This window comes from Leptosomus discolor, chromosome 4 (genome assembly GCF_034619465.1).
Source record: "Leptosomus discolor isolate bLepDis1 chromosome 4, bLepDis1.hap2, whole genome shotgun sequence".
Classification (NCBI taxonomy): domain Eukaryota; kingdom Metazoa; phylum Chordata; class Aves; order Leptosomiformes; family Leptosomidae; genus Leptosomus; species Leptosomus discolor.
In genome coordinates this window covers 66,994,756-67,014,782 of record NC_141394.1, presented here as the reverse complement: position 1 = coordinate 67,014,782, position 20,027 = coordinate 66,994,756, and the positions used below count along the sequence as shown (strand labels likewise).

Sequence of the window (20,027 nt, the reverse complement as noted above, 5' to 3'; positions counted from 1 at the left end):
CTAACTAGTGAATATTTTTATGACAAGTTTTCAAGTAAATCTAAGCACGCTGAAACAATTAATCTTTTATATCTGAGCACAGCAGTAAAATGAAAGTCCCTGGAATTTTAAGCACGTGTTTCAGATTTAGCTGCTTACAATATCTGGAGTATGACTAAGCAACTTGTCTCAGATTTTGCACAATGCAGAACAGACACTGTGTGTACTAGCTCACAGCTTTAAGTTTGTATTTCAAGATCCATTTTAGAAGAAAGTCAAATTTCACCACTTTTGCTTTAATGAACTTGAAAAAAAATTATTTCAAATACGATTAACTGAAAGCTAAGTTTATGCCTGCCAAAAATTGTTTCTAGATGCATAGTTTTGGCTTCACTTAGACAAAGTTTACTCATTACTACAGACATGATCAAAAGAAAGAAGCAATTTTTAGCTTTCAATAAGACTTTTTTTTTTAAGGTAGGTTAATAGGGAATAGATGCTTAACTTCACTAGTCATTGCAGCAGAAATTGATCATATTAAAACTAATCTTTCCCATGCAGCTTTCTTGAAATGGATTTCATAAGACGCAAAGTAATGTTTAAGATGACCCCATCCAATCAATGGCATATAAACTGAAGTTAAGATTAATAAAAGTTAAATTAATTCATTTTTACATCATTGTTCTTAAATACCATTTTTATTCTTCTAATAGACTTTAATCTATTTGGAGAGAAGAATTACAATATTGATAGCCTGAAATACATGGGTATTGGTAGTATAACTATTTTCCAGACATACACCTCTTGTGTACTTGCATTGCTTTTCCTTTCTCCTCCCTCAAATACCAATGCTTCTTGATGTCAAGGTGTAGAAAACTTGGGTTCTAGACATTTCAGAAATAGGAAAGAAAATACATTTTGGCAAAAACAGATTATGGAAAAAACTTAGAAGAAATGGTTATATTTTGTGTGGAATATGTATTAGAATTGAGGAGCAAGTGCTTTAATGGAATTTTATTATCTACTGTTTTAACCATCTTTCTAGTAAAGACTGTGGTATTTTCCATGTAATTTAAGGGCTTGTCTTTTGTAACGCAAGAGTTCAACTTGCAGTTCGTTTCCTGACCAACTCCTACAGCTTTGCAAGCTAGACATAAGGTACTTGAATTAGCCGTAGCTATATTAGTGGGAGTAACAAGAAAGAATATTAACTTAATGTTGAATTTTTCTTCTTTTTCTTTGTGAGGGCAAATTTTTTAGGAAAGTGACACCAATATGTTTTTTGTGTAGCTAGTAATAAATAAATAAAAGTAAACCACTGTTATTTGGCTTATCTGTGGGGAAAAATAACTTCATGCACTTAGAAGTCTGTCTTGCTTTTTCTTGGTTTTATTTTCCCTCTAAATTGGTTTAGCTGAGCTTGTCAGCTGTTAGACGTCTTTCTTTTTAAAGGCGACCTGCTGGCGCATGCTCAGTGAAGGAAAAAGAAAAGCGTTGGTGACTCAGCAACACAGTAGAGAACATTTTCTTTCTTTGTATATGGTAACTTTTGTTCCCAAATAAATTTGTTTTATATTTTGTGTTACGAAGCTCTAAGGTTTGAAGTTACACAGTTGCTTACTAGAGTTACTCAAATTGTGTTCAGAAAAGAGTTTCTGAGGCTGAACAAAAAAAGTAGGGAAAGAAAAAAGTTGCTCTTAGTCCTATAAAAGGCTTTGAAATTGTACATACAGATTGTTTCCCCTTTCTCTCATAGAAACTTTTTGTGATAAAAGAATATATTGAAGACTGATAGACTGATTTGTCTAAATAGAGACAACACATTTGGCCTTATTATGACTTACGTAATTCTTACACAAGCATTTGAAAGTGTAGTATCCAGGCTTTCTGTAACCAGGTGTTGTCCAAACATGGTTTTGTGCTGTTGTCTTAACAACGCTGATTCAAAAATTGAGCTTTCTGAAACTGCTGCAATCCTCAGCTGTTCACTGGCCTGTTAAAGTAGTTCGGGGAAAGCTTAACTTGGAAGCTTTTTCTCTTCTAGTCAGATTTCTTGAAAAAGGAAGATTGGAGAGGAATTTGTGATTCTCAGTCTCTTCATTCAACCACTTAAGACTTTTTAAAGAAAAATGGGAGGCAGGGGAGTAGACATGAAATATCAAACTTGTGAAACTGTGAGTCAGCAATGTTTAAAGTGGTCGTTATACTTAAATCTATCCCAAACGTTTTAATATATTGGGGGGATTCCTCCAACAGTTCAGTTAAATCGGAATAGAAAGCATGCATTTCCAAAAGTAGATATGAATTTGCCTTGAAATGAAAAGTGAGTAAGCACAACTACATCTGTATGCTTGGAGGGGAAAAAAAAAATTGCCCATATTAGTAACATGAGATTACAGAAATGTAGCTAAAACTAAGTTTGTTACTCTTTCCTTCATGGTTTGGATTAGCAAGACTTTTAACTGGATTTGGTGGATAAACTGGACCACTAAAATTTATTGGCAAGCTGTTGGTTTTTTTTTTTCCTGTCCTTACAGAAGAATACATTGCGAAAAATACATACCAGGCAGTTCAGTTAACATTAATCACATTTAGATGCGGAAGGGGGAGCTAGATTTAATAGAACTCTGGTTGCATAAGAAATGTCAAACATACCTGCTTCTCCTTAGCAATACTATTTTGAATTTAGCCATGATACATGATATTAATTATCAGTAACGTGATGAAGTTGCAAGTTCAGGTTTGCACAGAGAAAATTTCTGTAACATGGTACTTCATGATACGGTACTGTAATATTAGGCATTGTATTTGTTCCAGATAGCAGCACGTTACTAATTTTTGGATGCTGTAGAGCTAAGTTTTGTAGACAGTCAGTAAAGTGATTACTTCTCATTTCTCAAGAACAGAATTCTCTGACTCGTAGTTGATTTTAAACTAGTAAAACTTCTTTATATATTATTAAAATTTATTTTTTAAGCAGGTGGAGGCCACTGGAATTGCTAGAACATCTATTGAACAGTTTATATGATTCTAGATTACTGATATTGAAGTAAGACAGGATTAGATAGGATTTGTGTTGAGGGCAGTTCTTAAAATGTTTTGTTTTTTTTAAGTACATCGAACATCATGCAGTGAAAATAGCTGACTAGAAAGAAATATGTGACAGAAGCAAAGTAAATTGTTACAAGATGGTGTTCCTATCTTCTGTATTTTATATACTGGTATTTTAAGTGACATTTGATATTGTATGTGTCCATTTAACTAGAATAATCTTTTTTAAAATAGTGTAATCTGAGCTCTGTAAGACTGATCTTGCACCCAGTTCCATGTATGAAATGTTCTGAATTTATGTATATCATTAAATTCAGGTGGACGCCTTAGAAACACTGCATTTTGCTTCAGTAGATTAATCTGAGGGATAAAAACCTAAGTTCACATATCAAATAGCAATGATTGTACTTTGAAAAAAATTTTAAGGTTGTAAGTCCAGGTACTAGACAAGGTAGTAACGCGAGTATTAAGTTCACCACAATGCAATAATACAAAGTATGTTTTCATTGAAATAACCAGGTAAATAAGACCGAAAAGAAGTGTCAGTACAGCTCTACATGTAGTGAATACTGTGTTGCTCATTTTCTCACCCTCAAATCATTCATTATCTGAGCTAGCGAGTTCATCTCCGTGACACAGCAAGGTTGGATTTCTTTGTGTTCGCATGATCACGCAGCAGCAGTGGGCCCAGCTCCCCGGTGTGCTTTCTCCCTGGCACTGAAGGAGGAGTGCTTTATTATTTCAACTTTTGCAGCTTGGCACCTATGTTTTAGATGCAGCTTTTTTTGTGAAGCTATAGGGGGAAAAAGGCAAAACCAGAGATATAACCCCAAATTTACTATCTTCTAAACCAGTTTTTTCTCCAGATGTTGACACTGGTGGGCTCCTCTCTCCTGCTAGGCCTTCAATCTGACCTCTTTTTCTATAGTAATTATAGGAAAAAAACGTGTCTTGTCTCCCTTGCTGCATAGGAAAAGATAAATGTATACAGGCAGGGAGAAAGACTGTCACCACAGACTCGAGGAGGTTCAAGATGAGATGATAATTTCTCACAGTTTCCATTGTTATTCTAGATAGATACAGCACTCTGATTTGCAAGAACCAGCTCATTGTTGCAGGTGTTTCTGTAGCACCCTATATAAACATGATTGTGACAGTAAGTAATCTTGTAAAATCCTTGCTGTTAGGCAAATGGGTATTACCTTTACAGAGTAAAGAACTAAGTAAAGCAAAGTGACTTGTTATACAGTAGGCTGAGCAAACCAGTGGCAGCTCCCAGATCGCAGTTTAAGGATACCTTGTTCCTAATTCTTTTCCTGTTATACCAGCATGCATTGCTAGAGGGGCAGAATGTTTATAATTCCAAGAAACATTAGCTATAGCTGTAAATGTTCAACATGACAGAAAAAATGGCTTGTGTGTTAAAACTGGACATCTTGAGTATAAAGAACATGAAGACAGAGACTCCTACGAAGATTTTTGATTAGTAGCCTGATCAAAAATTCTGTAGAAGTTAGCAAAGAAAGCAGAGTCCTTTTGGGTGTCATTCATCTGCCCTTTTCCAGGAGGCTGCCTTTGCCCTTCGCTACTTTCTCCGTACTTAGAAATTCCAAAGCAAGTAGTTCCTGCCTAATCTGCAGGTGTCCAGATACCATCCGTTCTTATAATAATCAAATCTGTGGGAAGAGAAATAGTACATAGCTATATAAAACTTCTTGCCACAATACCTGTAAATAATAAGGCTGAATAAAATATCCTAAAATATCTTAATCTTGCTATTTTGAAGTTTTGAGTGGTGTTAAGAGTTCGTAAAGTATATTTGTTCTGTATTTTTGGTAGAAAATTATCATGTTGGTTTCCTAAAGGGGAAGAGCAAAACTTAATCCTTATTACTTACAGATTTTCAGTGAAAAGATACTTTTTTTAACCCCAGAGGTGTCCCTTGGGACACAGAACTACTATTTTGAGAAATTTCCAGTCTTGCTGCTAGTCACATGGGTTTACCAACAGTAGTGGAAAAAAAACCCAGTGTATGATAGGAATTGTTAGATGACCTTAATACATGGATTGCTGATTTGTTTTTCTTTTTTTTTTTTTTTTTTCCTTTTTTTCCTTTGTGTTTCTTTTTAAAAGGTGTGAGCCTTATTAGGGCTTGGCAGTGTCTTACTAATACATCTTGCAAGCCATCTCGATAGATATTCCCCTTTAAACCTGTGTGAGTTCTAAACACCCCTTGCTTTCAGACTGGATTCTTTTTTATGCCTCCACAAACATTATCGTTTCCTCCAAAAGATTTAAATGTTTAAGTTACAGTATTTTTTTATATATGCTTACGGATTATAAGCGAGGAAATATGTTTGAATAGGACGATAGATGGAAATGTAGATTTTTGCATATTAAAGCACACTTCTTCCAAACACAGCAGCTATTGTAAAGGTCTCTCTAGGTCAGTGTGCACTACTGGTATGTTTGCAGCTTCCTGTAAGCAGAAAACGTCTCTTTTAATAAAAAGGAATTTGTAGTGAACAGACACTTCAGCTGTGCATTTTAAACCATTCATTTAACTATGAAAGTATAACATTCCATAAATGTAGTAAAATGCAATACTTGAAAAATTCTAATATAAGGATATGAGGTTTTCATGTAACTTTTATTCAATATGAAAAGTTGAAAATGTTATCTGTCATACTCTTTAATTTTGTTAATTATGTAGATAAACCAGTTTACCTGTAGATAAACTGTAGTTTTGCCAGGCTTACTGAAAGATATTACATACAATGGGTATATGTCATACACCAAGATACAGTCATAAATTGGTTAATAAAATTTTCATGGCTTAATTTCTATTGACAGGATTTTTCTTAAATTGATTCAGTAGAGAAGCACTAAACTGGAAATGTCGCTCTGTTAAGCAATGTGCATAGTACAGTTATTCACAGAGAAGACTAAAGCAGTCAGCACTATTTCTGGGTGTCATGAAACAAAAAGTGGCTTTATCCTATTGGAGCTGATCCCAAAGCACATTGCAGATCTTATGACCAGAGAATTAAGGTTAAGAAGTCTGTTCTTGTCAGCTTTAACTTGGGTCAAGGGTATTGTTGGTTAATGTGCTTGGAGTTAAATATTAGCTCTTTATTTCCCTTAGGCAAACTGGAAATATAGTTTATATTTAAATTCTAAGCAGTGATTTTTCATTATTTTTTTTCTAGTATAATAACTAAAACCTTTGCATTTGTTTTGTTTTGTTCTTTGGTTTTTGTTTTCTTTTAAGGTCGCTTGAGTTATCCGCATCCAGGGACTGACAATCTTCTGATGTTAAATGGTAAGTGCTAATCTTATAACAGTTTCTAATTATCTCTAGCTTAGCTTAAATCTGACATGTTGGTATAAAATTATACTGTTACATTCTGTTATTGAATTACTTGCCTCTAGTCTTCAACACTGGTGGGACTGTTGCCATTTTTCAGAGTTGAATGGCAAGGGCTAATCTTGCAACAGCCTTTCATTATATCTGGCTTATTTGAAATCTGAAATGCTTGTAATGAAGCACTGTTCTTTTTTGTTCTCAAGCAAACTGGTGGTATGTTCTCCAAAGATCTGCTAGAAATCTATTATACAGAAATAGGAATTAGAAAAATAAGAAGGCCAGAAAGGCATGATTTTCTGTCTTGTGTAAATAATGGATGAACTAGATACTTTCTATTACACTTATGTGAAATAACGTTTTATTTTTGTTGGAGTCTTTGGAACTGGCTTTATCAAATGTGTTTCTAACTGTGAAATTCGCTGAAGTTAGCGTTCATGTTCACGTTCCTCTCCCAGTAGGTCAAACTTCATGAACATCTGCTACTCAGTGAAGGCATGAACTTTAGCCTTTGTTCAAGGCTAAAGAAGGAAGCAGAGCTTGGTAATCCATCTAAGTCAATAATAAATCAGGGGTTTTGCACACAACTGTTTTCTACATTGGGAAAAATTAGAGCTATAATGCCACGGCTTCTCTAGATTAGAAAATGTGGAAGCTGTTGTACACAAGGGAAGTACACTTTCATCATTGACGTGTTTGGTCTAAACATTACCGGTAAAGACCTAATTATTAAAAAATACAGTCAGAATAGTTATTTCAGGTTTGTGGTTCTGTGGAGCTCTTAATTGTCTTGCCTTTCTGCACAGTGATTTACACTTGTGCAAATGGATATAAAATGTAAAAAATGCCCAATTTCCCTTGTGTAACACTGAGTAAATGTTTAAAAATGTAAGGAAATTCAGGTTTAGCTTTATACCCAGTAAAGGAAAATATTGCACAATGGACATTTGAAGAATTAGATCCTTTGGTATTGAATAGTTCTTTTAGATAATGGAGTATCTTGAAAAGCGAAAATAGCTACTTAGCTATTGAAATAAAATTGGTGTTTAGCCCACACAGACCATAATCCTGATTCCTGTACATATCCTGTCCTGCAAGCTGGTTTGTTCAGGTGGTGTATGTGCAATTCTCATTATCTGCTGATTTATAAGGAAGTGTTAGGTGGGAAGGTATTAAAAAGTAAGCAATATTATGAGCAACTGTAATATGTTTCAATGCAATCAGTGTAAGAAATTAATATAATTTTAACTAATTTTTTTAATACTTAGAATGGTGACCTTCTCTTTTTATAGTCTGCATGCTAAAAGAGCACGCAAAAGGATTTTTACTTTAGGGAATATCTGGGAAAAAAGGTTTTTGCTATTACCATGGGCATTGGAAAAATGCATCAATGGTACCAGTCTATCCTGAAAAGCTTACCACAGAGCTAGGGTATGTACTGAATAATATCTTCTTTGTTAATGCTGGTGGGGTTTTTGTTGTAGTTTAGAAATTAGCACTGAATGTGACTGCCATCCTCTTTAAAAGCTGCACTGTTGTTTCCATCCTTCAATAGGTGAGCTAAAAATAACAATTTGAGTGTCTAGAGGACAGATGCTGCAACACCTAATTTTTAGGTGTGCCCTTTGGAATTTAATTCAGAGCCTAGGTTTAGACACCTAAGCTCTTTACCACGTAGCTGGAGAGTCTGATGTACCCATCAGTGCAGTCCAGTGCAATCACATGCACCGCTCAGAGCCACCTTGAGTTGGAGTGTCTGAGCTGCAGCTCCTTACAGCTCCAGAACAGAAGCACTGGGGAACAGCTTTTGGAAAGCTCCAGCTGCTCAGGCTCTGCGCAACCTTTCTTTTTTAGCAGGAATTGAGAGAGTTCCTCCAAATGTGCATTAATGAGAGTTACAGCTTGAACACTTGCTGATGAATTTGTAGGCTTCAGTTTCCTTCTCTGCTCAGGTGGATTCAAGCAAACATTTCACTGTATTCCTGTAACTGGTGCCTTGGAGGGAGGAATAGGGAAGAGGAGAGTTGGTAATCTACAGACTCGCATTTGTCCCTTACTTTATTAGTAAGTGTTGTAGTTCCTACAAGAAGGAGTAGGAACACCAGACCTTCATGAAAGAAAACACCAACATTTTTAGGGATTCTGGGCCTGTCTGCGTGTGTGCTAATGCTTAACACTAGATCATGACCGTCACTGGATTTTACTTTGCTTGATTTTGGTGGACTGGTGTCTTTAGCTCCCAGTAAGGTTCCGACATGAGCCAAGCTAGAATTCCTCAACCCTTTTAAGACTAAGCACTTCTAGATAAAACTTATTTTTAGCTGTTTTCTTCTTCTTAAATGATAGATCTTTTCTAGTTCACTTAAAGTGTACTTACTGAACTGTACTTAATATTAATATTTACAGTTTTCATTATTTAAATTAATGAAATGAACCAAAGGAAAGCTGATTTATCTGTTTCAATAAATTACATAGCTGATAATATATATCTGTTTCAGCTCAAGCTGTAAAAAAGCAATGCATTTTTAATGACTATTATCTCTCAAAAGTCAAAAAGAGCTACTTTGGAATGGGTTTACCTGAGTACATCTTTAATTGTCGACTTAGAGAACCTTTCCGTAGCAAGTACTAGTGCAAGAGTCAAATTTGTTGGGGTGTAGGGTGTTTTTTCCTATTACCCCCCCTTTATAAGTTTTAACACATTGAATTTTTTTAATGACTATTGAAACATAAGTCACCATTTGATTAGTTTAGCAAGGGAGTAGTGGATTTTCCATCTTAAAGATACTATAGCTTGTTGTGCTTCTAAAAAAAGGTGGTTTACTTCAAATAGAAGTTACTAAGGTTCCTAGACAGGAATTGCTAAATGAGTTTCTGTAGTCTGTTAGGCATGCCAAACGGGAATGGTCATAATGACCTCTTTCAGCCTTAAAATCTGTAAAGATGTGATTTCTAAAGAAATCTTAATAGAATTTAGGCATCCAAATCCAATAGAATAAAGTGGGAATTAGGTACCTACCTCCTTTAGTCTGCAGTCTTGGGAAGTTTTTGCCATAGTTGTTTATGGATTTCTTAAATGACAAGTAAGTATTGCTGAAAGACTTCCTTACTTCACTGTCACCATTTGATCATTAAATCAAGGATGTTAGTGAAAAATAGTATTTTATGTTAACTTTCTATCATAAATTTCATAGTTATCTTTAAATACAGGAAGCTTGCCTAGTAGTTTTTCCTGTTACACAACATAATATTTTGAATTCAGCTCAGTTGTTCAGTTGAGTTATTTAAATATATGCATGTTTGATCCCAGGTATATATTGGAAATATATGTCTGAATAAAATAGAAGTGATACATTTACTATCTGTGTGATAGCATTGCTCACATAATGTACGAAGTTATGTTGCCTTGATGTTAGATAAACACGCACGAAAAAGTGTATTTACTTCTGTCTCATATTTCTATCTCTGAGTTGATTTAAGTTGCAGAAAGGGGAGTATTAATTTTTTTGACAGGTTTAAACCTTACTAGTATGCAACTTAGAGGTATAGAAACAGAAGGTTTTAACTAAAGAGAATATCTTTGTTGTATATACAGCACTCTTAATGTTGGAAGGTTCCAACGTTATTTGACGTCATTTTTATTTGGTATCGTTATACTTGCATGCGTTGCCCAATTTTATGTTTTCTGGAATAAAAGTGCATCTCTTGTACTTCCTCACTCATTTGAAATCTTTCAGAGTTTTTGGCTAATTAAGATATCTACCTTTATAGACTAAAAGAGAGAAAAAATATTTCTGTATGAATTACTTTTTAAACAAGTTTAGAAGGGAAAGAAGTTGTTTTAATCTCTCCTGGTTTTGTTGGTGTAAGTCAATGATCTGTGATCGTGTGTCTGGCCTTTCCCAAAGGGCCGCCTCCCCTGCAATTACTTATCTAAAGATATGCACTAATTATGTAGGTGTATATATTAAATACATACATGTATTAAATACATACATGTGTTAAAAACTATATGTATAGCTGAATCTATAATTAAATATATATGTGTATATTTATACAGAGCACATGGTCTGTAATCATATGTGCTCTAAAAGGTGTAAAATATTATGTGCATGTTATTTTAATAAATATAGAAATATTTCTGATTCAGTCTAATATCTTCAGAAAGAATAATCTCATTGCTTACAATGTGCTAAAAGTTTGATTCAGTGGAACTGTTTTCACAAGTAGTATCTGGCCTTTGAAAGAAAGTGTGTATGTGTGCATATATGTATATACGTAACGTGGAGAGATTAAAATACTGAAGTTTTATGAAGACAGGATATGTTTGCTTTAGCATATTTTTAGTAACTGTAAGACTTTGTACTTACTACTACTAAAACAACTTACCTATAATATAACCACTGTGGTATTAAAGTCTGGATAAAAATAGGGAAAAATAACAAGTCTTGCAAAACCATACGTTTTTATGTTAATGTTCACATTTACTGCAGTAGTGCCCACACGTTGTCTAAGAATGGGATCACATTTTTCTAGACACAAAGTGGCAGAAAATCCCTGCACAAACCAGTTTGCAATCTAAAGGGACAAGACAGATAAATATCAGGGAAGGGGGGTTGCCATACAAGTACAGTAAATAACATGACAACATGAAGTAAATTATTTTCCTATTTTTCTCTGATTTCATTGTTTCACTGAAGAAGACAACTTTGGTACATTACAGTAATTTCCATATATATAAAATACTTCAGCAACTACCGGTTTACGTTGAATTGCATTGGGAGTATTTTTTAGCATTTTAATAACCCTTTCATGTTTCTCCTTAAAATTACTGTTGTTTACAGAGGAAAACTGTTCAGATGTTCTGTAGCAAAATATTTTTATGCATATCAGCTTAACTATGGGAATATGAGAAAATAGCTGAGCTGGTTTGGTGAGCAGAAAGGCGCAGAAATGGCAGAAGAGAAGGAAAATTACTGAGACTTGTGCCAAAAGATGCTTATTAATATGCATTCATGTATTATTCTTTGAGAGGGAACATGGCACGGCCGTCATTGCTGTGATACGCTTGAATTTTCCCTGGTTACTCTAGGTTTTATTTGTGGAAGAAAAAAAGGCATATGGGGGTTAGGTGAGGGCTTAGTGACGCTACTGTTAATGCTATGTAGGAGTCACTTTGGCCCAGAGTCAGGAAAGAGTCGTACACGCTGCAAAACTGATAGAACTGCATGTCTTTTAGGTGCCTGACTTCAGAGGAAGACAAGCCTGAAATTCGGCGTTAGCCGGCCTGTGCAGCAGCAGCTAATGAGAGAACTAATCTCACATAGGAGAATACGTTATGTTTTGTGGATTCTATTTTGATATGGGAAATATGAATTTAGGTGTTTCCACTTGCTTAGATACCCAGGTCTCTCTTGGAAAGTGGGCTTTTCTGCTTTGGCTTACTAGTAGAAAGTTGGAGCATCTGAAAAACTTCAAGCGGAAGACTGTTGTCATCAATAGTAATTCTTTCAGATGAAAGAAAATAAAATTGAAAGTGAGTTCAGTGCAAGCTGGATAGGTATATGATGACTGTGGTGTTAAAAAAAAAAAAAAGGGAGAAAAAACAAGGAGAGAGGTTTTCTGAATTCAATAAGCAATCCACTGAATTCCTAGTAGGAAGGGATCAGGATAACAAAGGAAAAAAAGTGTAATACTTGCTTTTTTTTTTTAAAACCCGATGCAAATGAGAGGTACTGGGATATAAGTTTTTAATAATATGAGAACAGAACAGTGAATGACATTTACAAGGCACTGAGCATATGAGGCTGCACGAATTTCAGTGTCCCAGAACCATAGTTGCTTTTTAGGAGAGGTGTATGGATGGAGTCCTAGTTAAATCAAAAGAGACAGGGCAATCTTTGTTCATAAATGTCGCTATAACATTATGGTTTACAGTAATATTTTCTGTTTGGATATTTTAATTACAATGCTGTAATGATTAATCTTTCTCACATACAAAGTCTGTGAAACAGGAATAGAAAATACTTTGTGGAAACGTAACTAAGAAATTACGCATAGCTTAATAGTTTTTATATTAGTAATCTCTCTATTTTTAGTTTCCTAACCTTCAGGCAGAGTAGTAATCAGCATGGTCTTCTGAACTGTAGCTATAAGTATGATCTCTTCAAGAATCTTGCAAAACTCAAAAGTTATGAAAATCTTGGATTTACTTGCAGTCTGTCAGAACTTACTGCTTTGCCTTTGTGCAGTGTTTTTGATACAATGCTATTTCTTGTGACTTGTGCCCTGATTTTGTTTGCTACCACAAGGAGTCTTTTGTTTCAAACAAAACCTTGCGGTTAATTTTCTGCTAGGTCTTTTCATGAAAAAGGAAGGTCATGGTTTATAGCATTTGTATTGTCACTGCAAAGGACTGTACAAACTGTTCCATGGATCAGGATGTTTCTGTGATTAATTTATCGCATACTACATGCTTTTTAAAGTAATATTTTCCTATTTTACAATTTCAGAACCTATGTTATTTAGACACTTGTGTAAGATATGAATCACATTTATGAGGATGAACTGCAAACTATAATTTATGCATCCATAATTAAGATGAAGTTAAGATCAAGTATAAAGACACGTTGAAATATTTTAAAGTTTGTTCTTTACAGCTGGTGCTAACGTCAATTTAATAGTAAAGTAGTATGGTATTTAAGTGAGACTTCAGCGTAACGCATTCTTGTCTACAATTATCAGTAGCAAGTACCGATGCAGATTTTTACTTATCGCTTACCCACATAGTTCTTTGTATCTTAAATATTTTCGTGTGTGGGCATGATACAGTTATTTGACATTTTACAATTTGTCCTTTGTTTGCATGCAGCGAGGAGTTATGGGCGAAGACGAGGTAATTCACTTCTGTTTGTTACAGTGCAATTAATTCTGATTGAGCTGTTACTGATCATTACGATTAATTAATTCAGATTGTTGATTATAAATGCTTATCTGCATGTTGTCTTAGTTTGGGGAAGATGGAGGGTGTGAGGGAAGAAGGGGTGCTGTCTGGATTGTTATGATCATTGATCTCTCTTTAGAGTTTGAACTACAAATCCTTTAATCAGTTAAAGCACTAGTTCTAACCGTAACATAGTTCATGATAATGGCTACTGCTTGCAGTCATTGCCCCTTTAAAAGTATACAGTTTGCTAGTTGTTCTTCTAACTCATCTTCTTTTGCTTCTGTAGAAGTGGTAGTGTACAGAGTAAAATCTAAAAGCCTTTCATAAACTTAGCAAGAAATCTAGTAGACAACCCTTAGTAAACAGATTTTTGTAGTATAAGCCAATATGTGCTCACTGACCTTGGAAAAGCTATGCTGTTTCACCTATATGAGGATGTGACCTGCGGTTGTTAGAAAGACCGTGTAAATTGTGCAGAAAAACATCAAGATAGCTTCCAGTATTCACAACGTAGACATAAGTTCATGTGTGTCTCTCTGTGTTGGTTTGTGAGTGAGTGCTTGGTAGCCCTAATGTAGAGATTACAGTCAACGTATGTAACAGTACAATCGTGTTTTGACAATTCCTGTCACATTCTGCTTAATTCTTTTCACTGTCATAAAACAAAAATAAACAAGTGCTTAAAAGGACTTGCCTTTTCAGTCATCGGGGGAAATGTGAAAGCCTAGCAAATTACCTTTGTGCTCTTTTCATCTGAGAGACATTTAGAAGTGAAGAGGAGGGGGAAATATTAGGACTCACATAGAGCATGTTACTCTGTGTTAATCCATTGTCCTCTATGGCATCTTAGTTGTCTGAGGAGCTACAGTGCTTTTGGCAAACCATTAGCCACCTTTACCTTTATCTCTCCAGTATCACTTCAGAACGTGTTCGGATGGTTGAATTTGTTACTGGCAAGAGAGCCTTAGATTCTTGCTGTTCTTAGATTTTAACATTGGTGGGTAAAAAATAAATTGCTCTGAGGATTATTCTTTGATTATTTTTCCCCTTATATATTTCTATATATTGTAATTGTCTAACAAGTACTTTTAGAGAAACATAAAAACAGTTTTCATGGTCTGAGGAGACATCTTCCTTAAGTAGAAATTGTGTCTTGGGGCCTTTTTTAAAAAAAAAGGACAAAAAAATGGAAAAAAAAAATAATCCCCCACACTTAAATGTGGCAATATTCTAATACCAACAAGTTTATTAAAATTAGCAAGTTACTTAAGTTTCTTTTTTCCTGCAGTATAGAGACTTGCAGAAGTAAAGAGCAAATCTGTGTGCTTTTTATAAAGATATGCCAGCTAAATTACAGTCATTTCAGATTTAAGATGTGAAGAATAACTCTTACGTATTAGTGAAGATTCTTTAAATTTCCACTTTTGCAGTTTCGTGTGAGTTCTTCCAATTTGAGTGTTACTTCTTCATTTAGCCACTTTCCTTTCACTGTCACTATGGTAACAGCTCCATTTTCTCCATCATTAACATCAGTAATTCAGAAATCTGTTGTTATATCCTCCTTTCTTGGTTGTTTAACCAAATCTTACCACTGCTTTGTATACATCCGTAAGACCTGATCATTCTTATTAATCTTCATAACTGAAACTTATATCCACATTTCGCTACTGCTACAGTCTTCATAGCATGGTCTTGCCTCTCTTATGTCTAAACGTATGATTTACAAGAAGAATCTACGTGGCTGCTTCTTCCAACTGTGTTAACTTTCTGTTTCCTCGCTTTTCTGCCCCATTGAGCGCCAGCTACATGCTTCCCCTATTAAAGGCGCTCTATTGAGCTGTGTACCTAGCTGTTGAATGCATCCTTATGATAGCAAGCAAGGAGGCCATCACTTGCTCCCCACTAGTCACATTCTCAAACATGTGTATCACCATTCTTAGTGGAGAGGAGAAGCCTGCAACAGCTTTCTGCATTGGCTGTGCCCCATCGGATGCCTGCTTACGACATAAGTGTGAAATGCCACCATAAAGATGATGTAGTTGCAGTCTCTGTTACTTAGTACAGTCCTGTGGTCCTGCTTTTATTTTGTGATCATTGTTACATTTTATTATGTTTGGTTGTTTTCTCACGTCTTGTGTTTTCATTTGATATTTTTGATGTACTATATTTTTATTATGGATTTAGATACCAAATCAGGGTCATGAGGCATTACCACAACATGGGTCATTGGTCATGATGCTTGCTGTCTGTTCTCCAGCCTTGTCTTTAAGAACTTGATTCTCAGGTTGTCTTCTGGAAATGAATGACTTTCATACTGCTTTCACTCCTAGCTGATCAGCACAGTGTCTGCAGGGCTTTCTGGTAGTATTCCCCTGAGAGGGGATAAAAGTTACAGGCTGCAATATGGCTCCCAGCTAAGCTACTGCAGACTCAGCTGCGAGGGAGCTATTCTCCTGCATATGGATTTGCAGTGGGGAAATCTGGAAGAAGTTGCCTCTTTGAGATGGAAAATTAACTTGTTTCCCAAAAGTGTGCTTAGGTTATTTTTTTTGGTTTTGCTTGCTTGCTTGTTTTTGGAGAGCAGTTGAATTAATTAATTATTTTTAAAATGACTGACAGAGAAACAGGAAAAATTGCACTTCAGAAGAAATGGTGATGTGGGGTATTTATTTTGCTTCTCAAAAGTGTTTCTTTTGGGGCTTTTTGTGGCTAAAAGACTTGACTTCTGAATTTGGAACTGTCATTAAACTTTATGTTGCTAATGTAAAGAAGGGAAAGTTTGAATATGCCAAGATGCGTATTCTGGCCCTTCCAAGTCTTTTCATTTTGGAGTCCTCTAAAATTTGTAAATGTGAAGAAGAGGGGGAATAAGCGGGGCAGAATTACTATGTTTTCACTCCCCCCTACCATCTATACATCTGTTTTGATCAGTTTGCATTTGCAAAGCCGTCCTGTGAACTTCTTAGATTTTACACTTGCTTTTCAGGGTGACTATAATCTTACTGCAGATTGCTACATGTTAGGAACCACCACAAGGCTTCCCTCCAAAACTGTGGTAAATTTGAGAGCGAGAAGCATAAATCAGTACTGTGACTCATTTTTCAAGTGTTACATTTTGCACATTTATTAAAATTATCTTCTGCTTTCTTAGAAACTAAATCTGTTGTTAATGTTATCAGCATCAGATACCTCTAAAAGAGAAGAAAAGGCATACCTGTTTGAAACTTCTTACTGTGTACACGTTTTTTCTGTTTCACTCTGTTTAATTAAAGTGTAAGATTTAGACATGCAGTAGTCATTTAGGTCATGGAAGCTATAATTTTAACTTGAAGTTAAACCAGAGGTAGACTAATGAAACTCATTTAAGCAGTCCTTAATATGATCTCTTCATAAATAAGACCCTTTATTTAAAAACAAATTACTAGTTTTCTACTGGATGCAGCAGAGTAACTACAATATAATGTATGCAGTATTATGCTTACAGTGATGTCAGCTTGCAGTCGTGGATTTCCTTTTTGAATTTTAATACATTATTCATTTTCTTAATTTTTCTTTAAACTAATACGTACTTTTCTAATATCTTGATATTTTCGGTTTTGCTTTCCAGACAGCTATTCCCCCATTCCCTACAATTATATAACCATGTACTGCCACAAAATTATTTTAATGTATGTAATTATCTTTTCTTTTTAAGGCCGTTCTTCCCTCTTCCCAATAGATGATGGTTTGCTGGACGATGGTCATAGTGATCAAGTTGGAGTCTTGAATTCACCTACCTGCTACTCAGCTCATCAGAATGGAGAACGAATTGAGCGTTTTTCTCGGAAGGTGTTTGTTGGAGGACTTCCACCAGATATTGATGAAGGTGAGCTGTCTGAAAACAAAGCAAACTCAGTTTGGAGGGAGAGAGAAAAAGATTTTGAAAAACCTAAATGAAGTAGAAGAAAGAAGCCACCGAGCAAAATAATGTTGTGTTGTAAAAGTCTACAACTATATATGTGTTGGGTTTTTTTAATGGGAGTTGATGGATATGTTGAGCTTAATATAATTTGATGTCATCCATCTCTTTTGGTTTTGAGATGATTCAGTTGCCTCTGATGCTGCACTTGCAGATTGTAGAGTTGCATGTGATGCCTGGAACTTGCGTTTCCTGCTTGCCTTGCATATTCCTTTCAAATAAATCTTAGCCCTTCATAGTGTCCTCTACCTGTGCCTTCTTTATTCTCTATTCATAGAAAACTTCTACTCATAATTGAATTTCAAATTCCATTTTGCTATTACCTGACGATCTCAGAAGTGGTTTAGAAAGGTTAATATTATTCCTGTTCATAAACAGAGAAACTAAGGCAGAGGAAGGTCAAGTGGCAAAAGCACTCTGTGATGCAGTGAACATAGAAAGTACCACAGAAGTTCAGATTGTTATGTGATGCAGTTGGAATTGCTTTGTACAACAGTACATGATTTGAAGTAATCGTGCTGTTTAAGTTTCTCCTGTGCGGATAAATGTAAATTACATGCCAGCTTTGTAATGTAAACAGAAGTCCCTTTAAAGGTTCACTGTTATCCTAGAGTGACTTGCAAACCAAATAAGCTGACTGTGGTTAATTAACTTTCAGACATGGAAAGATTGTATTTTGGTTTCATCTTCATTGTGATGCTCTTCTGAAATATACTGAGGGATTTATTTTAATATACTTCGGCTTTTTTGGGTGCTCTTTAGCTTCTAATTCAAATGTGCACTGTTGCCTTTAATACAACTGCTAAACAAAGACACATGGAAATATATTTTCTTTTCTTTTATGCCTCTTTACATGCTAATGGTAGGATGTGACTGAAAGGAATGGAGCATATTTGTGTTTGCTGAGTTATTGCTCTTGTAGAGTTTAGGGCGATTTAATTTTTTTTTCTTTCCTCCTGGCCAAGGTTCTTATAGTCCATGACAGGGAGGAGTGGCTGGGATAGAAAGACATCACGAAGTTGTGCAGGGAGCATAGTAGATTTTGCAACAGGAGTATTTATGGTTATGTTAGAAGCACCCCTAAATGGGCAATTTTAAGTTTCTGTGCCTGATCTGTGCATGGTGTCTGCTGGAAATTGCTAGCGTGCCAATTGTGGTGGTACTTATATGAGTATCTACCTGCAAAGCTCTGAACTGTACATCACTAAACAGTAAATTGTTTCGATTGCATTCAAACCAGATTTTGAGTTTAAGGAGGTACCACACCAGTTTTCACCCACTGCATTTAGTTGCCCATATGCTTCTGAAATGCTACTGTAATTAAGCAATAAAAAACAAACTTAAGCTTAAAAGCACTAGAAATACATTTCATAAATATTAATGATTTGGAAGATGTGTCTGTTTTTTTGTTCATGAAAGCTGGAAATGTTGTTCCATTTTTTTCCCATGAAACGTTAACCTTTGCTGGAAACAAAGATCTGTGCTTGATTGTACTTTTTCATTGAGTCATGTAATTTATTTCAATTGCAACTATTATTCCTGGTTTTAGATGAAATTACCGCTAGCTTCAGACGATTTGGGCCTTTGGTAGTAGACTGGCCACACAAAGCAGAAAGCAAGTCCTATTTTCCACCAAAAGGTAAGAGAGTTGGAAGGGTTTTGACCTGTCACTAAGTGCAAATCTTATTCTGGGAAGCTGTCTCATCTTTTTCCAATGGATATAATTTACAGCCCCTCTGAACAGTTCATTCTACAGTTTCAATGGAGCTTCAGACGGTGCTTTTACATACCAAGTCTAAAACCTGAGAGTGTTGTTTTAGTATTGTCTGATTTGGTGCTGGACTCCTGAAGGATCTTCCATATTCTGATTTCCCATATATCACATCAGCATTAGATAGTTATATGTGTCATTAACTCTAAATTCTGTATTTGCCTTTCTATCCGGTTTCCAAAACTGAAATTTGGTCAAATTTTTAAGACTAAATCTTAGATAAAAATTTTCATAGGAAGTTACAGGCAGGAAGTATGCATTTGGGTATCTGATTGAGTTAATCAATGTTATGTTTATTTTAGGTTTAGGATGTGAACTTCCTATTGAAGCATAATTATCTTTTTGAATAAATGACTAAATACTGATTTTTAACTATTGGTTGTGTTGCTGTTGGCGTAGATTTTCTAGTATCACAAACTGTTGGAAAAAGCATTCTGTACGTTAAGTAAATTATGCGGCATATCTCTATACATCTACAATCATGTATTGGTACATATAAAATAAATGCAGAAGTCTGATCCAGATGTGAAAGCAATGGAGGAATTACTCATTTTTTAGAGAATGCAGCAATTCATTCCTTCCCTGGAAGTGACAAAAGGCAGGTATAGTGCCTTTGTAAACTGATTCTTTGGTTTTTTTGTCTGACCATATATGCTGGGGAGAAGACAGGTTTTTTATCTCAGACACACATTTAAAATACAGTGTAGGTTTCTTTTTGTAGATGCTCTGGAAATACAGCTTACTATTAACTGCTGAATATTGCTGTGCTTGTATCTGTTTTTTCCAGTGCGATATGGACCATGATTATTTTGTAGAAGGATTTCTTAAAAATTTGTCTGTCTTAAGTATTACTCGTGAGTGCAGGCCAGAACCATGTATACATATATTTAATAAGATGTCTGAAACTGCTAAAGATAGGCTAAATACTAAGAAAGCTTTGAGATTGATCAGTAATTAG

The 20,027-nt window shown here is 35.2% G+C and overlaps 1 protein-coding gene across 2 annotated transcripts in view; it reads left to right on the top strand.

Annotated features, from left to right (window-relative positions):
• The window catches only part of CPEB2 (cytoplasmic polyadenylation element binding protein 2), a 50,498-nt gene that overhangs the window by 17,843 nt on the left and 12,628 nt on the right, over positions 1 to 20,027 (top strand). The window contains exons 4-7 of one of the 2 annotated variants that reach the window (XM_086463981.1): positions 6,302 to 6,352; positions 13,266 to 13,289; positions 17,035 to 17,205; positions 18,848 to 18,937. In XM_086463981.1, coding sequence (XP_086320107.1) covers positions 6,302 to 6,352; positions 13,266 to 13,289; positions 17,035 to 17,205; positions 18,848 to 18,937 — 336 coding nt within the window. The remainder of the gene's footprint in view (positions 1 to 6,301; positions 6,353 to 13,265; positions 13,290 to 17,034; positions 17,206 to 18,847; positions 18,938 to 20,027) is intronic. The other variant, XM_086463982.1, reaches the window with a different exon arrangement.